Genomic DNA, 10,444 nt, shown 5'->3' with positions numbered 1-10,444 from the left:
TAAGAGAGTTTTTAGAGAGAATTTTGAGAGAGAAACCCTAGAGAAAAACAAGATTAATTCATCCACAATCTTCACATAGAGACTCTTCAAATTCCTCTACTCTCTTCCTCTCCATTGTAAAATCCATGAGAGGTACATTACCAAAACCTTTTCTCATCATACCCATATCTGTGAGGAGGCCATTTGTTATTTGGGAAGCAATTAAGAAGGGACCAATTTCATATTAGTAGATGCTATGGTCAAATAGCGAAATCCGGCAAACTAAAGAAGAAATAGGTTCGGCGTAACCTCGTTGGAGTAGGAGCTTGGAGGGCTTAGGTATATTAGGTAGATTAGGCTTAAAGGGTCTTTTGCTGTTCATATATCCCAACTACATTCTTTAGTGGATTGTTTACCGCTTGGAGGGCGACAGAGAGGTTTTATGCCGAGGGTTTCGGTTTCCTCTTCGATAACACATTGAGTGTTGTCCTTGTGTTTGCATCTCTCTTCCCTTATTCTTTTCCATTTAATTTCTGCTGTGGATGTGAATTTATTTGGTTTAGATTGTTTATTAATTCTGTATTAAGCTTACGTTCATTTTTCGCATATTAATTGTTTGATATTAAGCTTGAATTGGTAATTTGTAAATTGGGGGTCTAAACGTTCAAGGTGTTTTATACACTTATTGAACTTTCACCTCCTATCATAGCTAAAGACTAATAAACCTCGCAGTCCCTAATTGAAGTTAGGGATTCGGATCTCGGAAGTGAACTCGGATTTGTGAGAGAGAGGGGACTCAAGTTTGTACTGGAGCATGGAATAATACTAAAAAAAATATTGAGGGATGGGTTACTTATCCTGTTAATTATTATTTCTATTAGGATAATTTAATTTAGCTAAAAGTTTATATCTCAAGCTTCGAGAAATTAAAAATTCAACTCAAACTAAAATTTTATTCATCTTATATTATATTTGTGGACAACTAAATTTTGAGTCTGAAATAAATCAAACAAGTAAAATAGTTTCACAAATATGAATTTGTATTGATCAATGTATGGTACAATTCTCTGTGATTATAAAAGAGTGATCTTCTAATTTGATTTCCTTGAAAGATTTGTTGATTGGAATTGTGGTAATGTGATTTTGATTCGAACACCAAATATACTTCAATTTGGCTAAAGAATGGATTGAAGATCTTTGAAACAAAATTATAATGAATCTCTGGCTATGAGCTTGTTAGAAATCCTTTTTTCTTCATGTTCTTCATGCTCTTCGTGTGTTCTTTGTCTTTGAAAGTTTGTGGTGGAAATTCTTCGAGGCTTTGAGACTTTTAAGTTTGATTTCAATGAACTTTGAGACCTAGGAAGATGATTTGGATGATTTCTCTTTGAATGTTCTTCGTATTTGAAGGTTTGTGGCGGAAGTTCTTCGGAGCTTTTGGGGCTTGAATCCATAGAGCTTCACTGATTTGTGGTTTCTTGAAGTTTTTGAAAGCTTTTGGGCTTGATTTTAGCAAACTTTAAGATCTAGGCAAGTAGTTTGGATGATTATGCTTTGAATGTTCTTTGTATTTAAGGTTGAAGTTCTTGGAGGTTTTAGGGCTTGATTCCAGCAGAGCTTTTGTATTTCTTAATCTTCTTTGATGCTGCTTCTGGCATGGATGCCTTGGTGTGTTGGTGTCTTCCAAGATCTCTTCTAAGATGTCTTGGTGTGTAGAAATGGCGTAGGAAGACTTCTATTTATAGGAATTTGGGAGTGGATGAACGACATGTGGCGGAGACTGATTGGTGACACATGTTACAGCCTGATTGGAGAAGCTTTAAGACTTTTCCTTCAAGACACATGGTATTGTTTGATTGGCCGAAATGTCTTAATTTTCAAGGTGACACATGTCAGCACCTGATTGGACTGCTTATGTTACTGCTTACATGCGCCGGTGTGTGATTGGCATTGTGCATGCTTTTTATGTTTTTATTTCATTGATACTTGGAAACTTTTTGTTGGTTTCTAAATGGTGATGGTAGAAACTAGTAACAGTACGTGGCGCTTTGTAATTGACCATATGTTGCTTGGTAGTATAATATGCCAGCTTGTGATAGGTCCAAAATTTTCCCTCTTTACAATATTAATTGTTACCATAACTCTGTTTTCTTAGTTTTAAGAAATATTTCTCCTCAAAAAAGTATAAGAAGTTTTAAATTATATTCCAACTAAAACTCTATTAACGGAGAGTTCAAGGAATTTGAAATAAATTCTTGCAACCCACATAAACTCGAGAATGGTTATTGGTTGATTAACGTTCTACTTCTAAATCTATAAAACGAAACCCAAAACCTGAGAAAAGTACAAACTATAAAAACGAACCTTAACTTTTAGTGTTTTAAAATCATTAAAAGTTCAATAATAAAGTCGTAAATTAACATAAGTTCAATGGTGAGACTTCCTGATAATGAGGATCGAATAAGATTAGGTGAGATAGGGTGACAAAGTATTCTCCTGGGGATTTTTTTTAAGAGTAGTTGTAAATTGAAGTTTCAAGAGAAGACAAAAAAAAATTTCACATGACTCTTTGAGGCATTATATGCTCATGCACGTGGCGACTCTATGAACCTAAAGAAGAGATATTGAATCATACTTTTCCCTCCAAACCATAGGATCCAAGCTTACCCAATGAAAATATGTAAACTTAGTTCATGAATTTGAAGTTTGAAGAGGCAAATCATGTTTACTTTCCATGGCTGATCATATTTCTTAAAGAATCAACTTGAATTAGGTGTCTCGATCATGGAGTCCATTGGGTTGGATGTAAAAAAAAAAAAAAAAAAACTGAAGGAGGGGCCAATGAGTTATCTTGCTTTTTCAAAGAGAAGATTATATATGTTAGGATCAAGGAATCCTAATATGATTAATAAATGTGTCATGTTTCTTGTGTGACATATATAATTAAATACTCATAAGTTAACATGACATGTGAACACAAACAAATTGCTAATTGTAGATCTTTGCCTCTTTGTAGATGTTCTTGGGTGATTTTTTTTCTCTATTTTTTCTATGTAATCTCTTGTATGCATAGTGGGTTTTAGGGGATTCATTCTCCAGCTAAACCCATTTAGCTTGCATGAGGCATGTGAGTTCAATGCTTATCAACTCATTAATGGCCCTGATGAAAGTAGGTCTGAACCTTGTCTTTAGGGTCCATTTGGTTGAGTGAATTTCACATGGGTTTTGTCGTTTTCCTTCTTTTTATTTGGTTTTTGTCTTTTTTTTTGGTACTTCTCAATTTAGTTTAATATAGACATGACAATAAATTAATACAAACCACATTTTTTATCCTTCCATTTTTCTTCTCAATCAAATGAAAAAGTTTTTCATCCCTCCACTTTTCCACCCCAACCAAACACAAATGAAAAAAAATTAAAATTTCTCCTATCTTTCCACTTTTCTATCTCCTCCTCGTTTTTTATCCTCTCATTTTTTTTTTAATTTCCCTTGATTATGGGACCCAAGTCTTGAGGAGGGAGTGAGGGTGGGCTGTGAGCCCAACTGATACAATTAAAATGACCTATATATATGTGTAGTGGGAATTTATATGCATAGAGTCCATTTGTGGATGAGGAAAAAAAAATGTGGACAGTGTATGAATTTAATTTAAAGAAAAGCTTGCATGCATATATATATATATATATATATATATTGAGAAGCCAAGACGTCGAAAGGAGAGTGTATGAATTTAATTTGGAAAAACCCTAAGATTTACCTTTCAGCTATGCGTTTACATTCAATTCAACTATATGCTTTTGAATTCAAAACTTATTTATAAAAAAATAAAATAAAATAAAAAAACATAACGAAGGGCATATTTTCAAAAAAATAAAATCAAAATAACTTCAATCAAACATAACAAAACCGAAAACCTATGCACCCATCATTATCCGGGAAATTAAAAAAAAAATTAAAATCCTAATTTCAATTTATATGTAAATTGTAAACTAGCAATACTTCATACAATTTTTTTTTTTTTTTTACGAGGAAGGCAATTGTGAAACTAGCAAGATCAATTTCTTGATCTTGGTATTAACAATTTGTTCATACAAAGATCAAGAAACTAGCAATACTTCCTCCTATCATACTAAAGACTATAAAATCTTGCAGTCCCTGGGTTCCACTAGCTTCCCTGAAATGGAGGCACCGCTAGCGCTATGTGACGAAGCGAGAGAAACAACCAAACCTTCGCAATGAACCTTAAGAGCTTCCCTCCCCCAATAATCTTTAACAAGTCTACCCCTACCATCCTTGAATTTAATCCTACCAAGAAACTTCACAACGAAAGAGACTGTGCTGTCGACGTTAATGTAACCGAGTGACATTGATCTGTAAGCGTCGCTGACCGCGAACGCAGCGTCGATAAACGTTTCTTTACGCATGGACTGGTTGAAGTCAGGGATGCCGATCTCGGATATGAACTCGGGTTCGTAAACGTGCGAGGACTTGGGTTCGTACACGAGCGTGGACTGAACGAGGTCGTAGGAGATGGAAAACTTTTTGTTGGGGTTTTGGACGGAGAACCGGGCGTTCCAGTTGCCGGAGACAGAGAAGTTTGGGTAAGTGTAGGAGAGGTTGGAGATGGAGAGTGAGTCGACTCGGAACTCGGGGAATCTAGGGCTGTTGATGACCAAGACGGTGTCCCGGATGAGGTAGCCGGTTAAGGCTATGGAGGTGAGTAAGAGGATGACGATACTGCTGTAGAAGACGCAATTACTGGTACCGGTTGACATTGCTTTGAATTGCAGAGTTAATAGGGTTTTTTTTTTTGGATGGAAAGAGTTAATAGGGTTTTTGGGCTTTATATAATAGAGGAGGGCCACCGACTTTCTAATTCGATTTTTCCGTCGTATTTCAACTGTCTTCTATTCCATCCTAAATTCTATATTCACAACACGATTAGTTTATTTCTTTTGAACGAAACAGAAATTATTGAGGGATGGGTTCCTTTATCCTTATCCTATTAATTATTATTTAATTTAGCTTATAGTCTATTAGACAGGACTTCAAGAAATTAATTAAAGATTCTTCTCAAACTAAAATTTTATTTATCTTATCCTATGAATTGTTAAGATAACTTAATTTAGGTAAAAATCTATTTTCTAAATTTGAAGAAATTTTAAATTATATTCCAATTAAAACTCTATCAATAGAATTTGAAATAAATTATCTTTATTTTATTTTAATAAAACTTGCATTATACCTATTATCCTTACATCAAGTGGCTTAATATATATATATATATATATATATATTCCATCCTTCCACATTTCAAATAGTTAATTAAATAGAGATGTGCTATGATGAGACGTTGGAAGTGGATTGTGTAGCATGATACACAAGTTGGGGGCCTTGGGGCTATATATGGAGGATTCTTGGTTGGAATTACACAACTATGGTCGCAAAAGTTCAATTTTAGCCAAGGGTGGTTAATTGGCAGGTTGAGTGTTTGAAGGTATAATATTTTTTTGGTTTTGACATTTCTTTTAAAAGTAGAGTTGTTAATTTTTTATCTAAAGGGTTTAATTTGAGATCTCAAAATTTTGTTCTTTGCTATGTGTGTAGTGTATTTCTTATTACAAGATTGAAAAATAATTGGTAACTGTTTTTTTCCCTTTATTTTCTGTTTTTAAAATTTTTATTTTTATTTTTGAGATTAAAAAATTTGTTTAGGAATTTAAAATGAATAGAAAACAAAAACTGTTATCAAAACTCAATTTATGAGAGCAAAACTGTTTTCAGTTTCTAGTTTTCAAAAGCTAATGAAAATATGAGTCTAATTTAATCAATTTATCTCATTTAATAAATTAGTGTCAGAGTTCGAATCCTAGTAGCAACATATTTCAGTATTTTTTTTTCCTTTAGAAAACTACTTTTTTTTTTTTTTTTACTAACCAAACATGTTTTTATTTCAAAAATACAAGAAAATTGTTCTTTCTTTCTATTCCCAAAAACAAAATTTTAAAAATAAAAAATAAAAACTGTTACAAAAAATAACCTAAATTTTCAAGAGAGAATGAATTTGTTTGAGATAGTGAGGTTCGGCTATGGGATTTCAAAGTTACAATTTTTCTGTCTACAGGTTTTAGTTTTTAGATAAAAAAGAATAGTTGGTGACTTGGTGTTAACTTGGCTCATCATTTGACATTACTTTGGTTTCAGAGGCATAAAATTTTTATAATTTTTATATCTTAGTATGTGTTTGGATTGGCATCTGCATCTCCACGTCCAGCGTTTCACCTTTTTTTTTTTTTTTTTGGAAGTGTGTTTCTCAATTTTTGTGGTTTTATGTCACACCAGTGGGTCCTGCGCACTGTTCACAGGACCCACAAACCTTTTTTTTCAGCAACTTTTTTTATTAAAAATAGATCTCACAATACTATTCACACATTTAAAAATTATTTTGTTACAATGTTTTCAGTTTTTAGGAAAATAAATGGTATCCAAACGAACCCTTATTTGAAGGACTTGCATAAGGAGTGCATTGGTTGAATCAGGCTAAAGACTTCGAGGGATTGAATAAGAAGAGGACTTACAAAAGAACCTCTTATTCATGTGATCCCCTTGTGCAATTTTTTATGATAAAAGCCAAGGCTCCCCTGGATATAACTTTTACACCCATGGCTTTCTAACTAATTCAATATGCAAAATTGTCATTCAGTTAGTTTTTATTTTTTGGGAGCTTGCAATTTGTTTTTTTATTTTTTTTTATAGTGAAAATATACATTCTTCCAATTTTCTGGAATGATGTGGCTAAATTTTTGGATTTTGGGTGTCCTGAAATTGGGGTGATGCCAATGAAGGAGATGCTTTAAAAGTAAAAACTATTTTTAATGTCCTTTTATTATTATGATTATTTGGTAACAAAACCCACTTATAAAACTATGCATATTGCGCCTTCAAAAAAAAAAAAAAAAAAAACTATGCATATTGCAACTCCATTAGATATACCATCTACTCATCATATTGCAATTCTATAGCATGAACGTTTTCTATGCGAATTCAATAGGTTAGATGAGAATTAAGGAGGCATAAAGTCTAAGGGAAAAAAAAAAACCCAATTGAAGTAGAGAATATTGACCCTCAAGTGCAAAGGCTTATAAAGCTGCAAGACCCATCAACTGTTATGCATGTGTAAATATGATATATGAGTAAATAAATTATGACTATTTGCAAAATAACATATAATAATTATTTATTTGATTATATTTTTCAATAAATTTATTTATTTATAATTTTATGATCAAAACAGTGCAACGCGCATGAAGTTAATTAGTCTCTAATATTTGTGTGTAGATGCTCCAGGAGTGTGGAGGCTTTTTGGCTAATTTCTATGTAGATGCGTGAGACAAATCAGATTTTATGTTGTATTTTAAATATTCATGATTGCTTAGATTTCATAATTTAAAAAAAAAATCATAATTATTATTTGAAACATTATATCTATCTTTAAACGGTATTGTATAATTACTCAAGAATTCAAAATTGTATAATTGCTCAAGGGCTGGGGTTTAAGTTTCCAAGAGGGAGTTTCACACATATATACACTTAGATTAAGTTAGAGTAGAAATTCTATTTTATATATAAAAAAAAAAAAAATTGATACTTCATCAATTTAGAGCCACGAAAATGATATTTAATTAAACACTTCTAATAAACCCATTTAAATCGAATCTTTGAGTAACTAACACATAAGGGACAAAAAATCTATATGCTACTATATTAATAACCATATAACTCACTTTTCTACACTGTAAATGCTTTTTGTATGATCCAAAATTCTTCATCTTATTCACCATCAATTCTTCATCATATTAGAAGTGTTTAATTAATAGTTCATGATATCAGCTTATTACAAAGCATTTGTCCAACCAAAAGGCCTTTGAGGACGCTCGCGCATAACAATTTTGTGCCATTAATTCAAGAAGAATTTAGTTTGACTAATTTTTAAAAAGCTTTATTTCTAATTATACTAATTTTTCAAAAATCAAATAATTGACAATCAAATAATAAGCAACTATCCTCATTACACACACTATGACTAATTTTTTAAAAGCTCTGTTTCTAATTATACTAATTTTTCAAAAATCAAACAATTTACAATCAAAATAATAAGCAGCTAATCTCATTACACGCTATGTGCGTGCTCATAGCCATAGGCTTTTCTATACATTTTTTTTAGATGTCAACACTTTTAGTTCATTCCAATTTGGAGTTATTGCATTTTCCTAAGAGCGTGATGAGATTTATTTTGTGGATGCATTAATTTGTTTTTTTTTTTTTTTTTTGGGTACTACATCTCATCACAATCCTAGGACTTTTGGTGATTAGAAAAAACACCCAATCTTGAATTGAGATGAATGGAAAGTAATGTTAAAAAAAATAAAGCCTTTGTGCACGCATAACGCACATGCGAATGTGTAATGAGATTTATGCGTTTCCCAATCACAAAAATTATATGGAGTGTGATTAGATTTATGCATTTTGGAATGTATTTATTCTTACTAATTATTAGAGAAATGTTATGTTCACAATATTTTCACAACATTTTTACAAAAACTCTTAAGTAGTAAGTTATTACAAGTTGTTATTGGTGAGGCAAAGAAGTATTTTCAATAATAGGCTCAAATTAGAACCAATAACAATTAGCTACCCATGATTTATTGTGAAAATATTACTTTTGAATTCAAAACTTATATATATATATATATATACACACACACACACATTCACACGCGTGCTCAGATGCTCTTCTATTTTTTTGGGCACTATTATAATTTAGAAATATTTTTTTATTTTTCAAACAAATAAAAAGGATAAATTTTAGAGATAAGTAAGAAATGTAATTTCTTTTATTTTTTTGAATTTAAAATGAAATTTGTTATTTGATATTTATGACCATATTCCTAAATAAAGTTACCCTTCATTAATGAAGGTATTTTTGAATCACATAAAAGAGGGTATTTTTGAATTACATAAAAGTCTAGTTAAAATGAGTATTTTTGAACCACATAAAAGTATAGTGGAAAGAGAAAAATCCTCTTATATAGTTGAAAAAGGAAAATTCTCTTATATATAGTATAGATAAATAATAGAAAAAAAAAAAAAAAAAAAAAAACCTTCCCTTTTACTCTCTACACCATTTAAAATACAAATGTATCAAAGTTCAAGTCTCTAAAATTGAATTTCATGACATAAACACTTAGACCGAAATAAAATTTTTATTTTGTATAAAAAAAAAAAACATAATAATAACTCCAATTACTAAATTAAATAAAAAGCATAATATTCAAAAAAAAAAAAAAACTTCAAAGATATAACCCAATTTCGAAAACTGTACAGTATCCTAATTTTTTTTTTTTAATAATTCCACAGTATACCAATTTCAATCTATATAAACTAGCAATATATAATTAATTCCTCCTATCATAACTAGCTAAAGACTAAAAAACGTCGCAGTCCCTGGGTTTCACCAGCTTCCCTGACCCGGAGGCACTGCTATATGATGGAGAGAGAGAAACAACCAAACCTTCGCACCAAACCGTGAAATAGTCACTCCCTAAATCTACAAGTTGTCCACTTCCAGTAGCCATGAATTTAAACCCAGTAACAAGCATCACATTGAAAGTGATTGAGCCAGGTGTGCCGTCCAAGTTGATGTCACGGAGTGCCCCTCTGTCCACGTAATCGTCTCTAGTGGCGAACGTAGCATCGACAAACGTCTGGCTAAGCCTGGACTGGTTGAAGGCAGGGATTCGGGTCTCGGAATTGAACCCGGATGCGTGAAAGAGCGAGGTTTCGTAGGAGATGGTCATCCAGTTGTTGGGGTTATAGATGGAGAACTGGGCGTTCCAGTTTCCGGTGACGGAGGAGTTGGAGTCAAAGTAGGAGAAGTTAGAGACGGAGACTGAGTCGACTCGGAACTTTGGCAAGATAGGGCTGTTGTTGGTGACGAGGAGGTCAAAGATGTAGAAGCGGAATGCGGTCACGCATAGGATGGAGAGGAAGATGAACCAATGAGTTGACATTGCTTGGAATTATATTACTTTGGATTTCAAACAAGCGGAGTATTATATCAGAGTTAAGAGGGCCTTTGGGCTTTATATAGAGGAGCACACCGACTTTCTAATTCTTCTCCAGTCTTCTATTCCGAGCTAAACTCTATATTATTGACAACACGATTAATTTATTTATTAGTATAATTTAGTTTGGCTCAAAGTTTATTACTCACTGGCTTCAAGAATTTATAAAATTCTACTCTAACTATAATTTTATTTATCTTATATTATATGAATTAGGTAAAAGTAAAACTCTATTTTTAAAATTTTAAGAAATTATAAATTATATTCCAACTAAAACTCTATTAACAAAGAGTTAAAGGAATTTGAAATTAATCAATATCTATATATATATATATATATAT

General features: G+C 32.0%; 2 protein-coding genes across 2 annotated transcripts; both read right to left on the bottom strand.

Annotated features, from left to right (window-relative positions):
- Positions 1-3,987: 3,987 nt before the first annotated feature.
- LOC115995063 lies at positions 3,988-4,782 on the bottom strand. The gene has a single exon (XM_031119519.1). It carries the CDS (start codon positions 4,752-4,754, stop codon positions 4,116-4,118), a length of 639 nt encoding a protein of 212 aa, XP_030975379.1. The 5' UTR covers positions 4,755-4,782; the 3' UTR covers positions 3,988-4,115.
- A 4,682-nt stretch (positions 4,783-9,464) lies between these two features.
- On the bottom strand, positions 9,465-10,049 carry LOC115995045. The gene has a single exon (XM_031119459.1). It carries the CDS (start codon positions 10,047-10,049, stop codon positions 9,465-9,467), a length of 585 nt encoding a protein of 194 aa, XP_030975319.1.
- Between the last annotated feature and the right edge of the window lie 395 nt (positions 10,050-10,444).

This window comes from Quercus lobata, chromosome 1 (assembly GCF_001633185.2).
Source record: "Quercus lobata isolate SW786 chromosome 1, ValleyOak3.0 Primary Assembly, whole genome shotgun sequence".
Lineage (NCBI taxonomy): Eukaryota > Viridiplantae > Streptophyta > Magnoliopsida > Fagales > Fagaceae > Quercus > Quercus lobata.
This window is presented reverse-complemented; position numbering and strand designations above follow the sequence as displayed.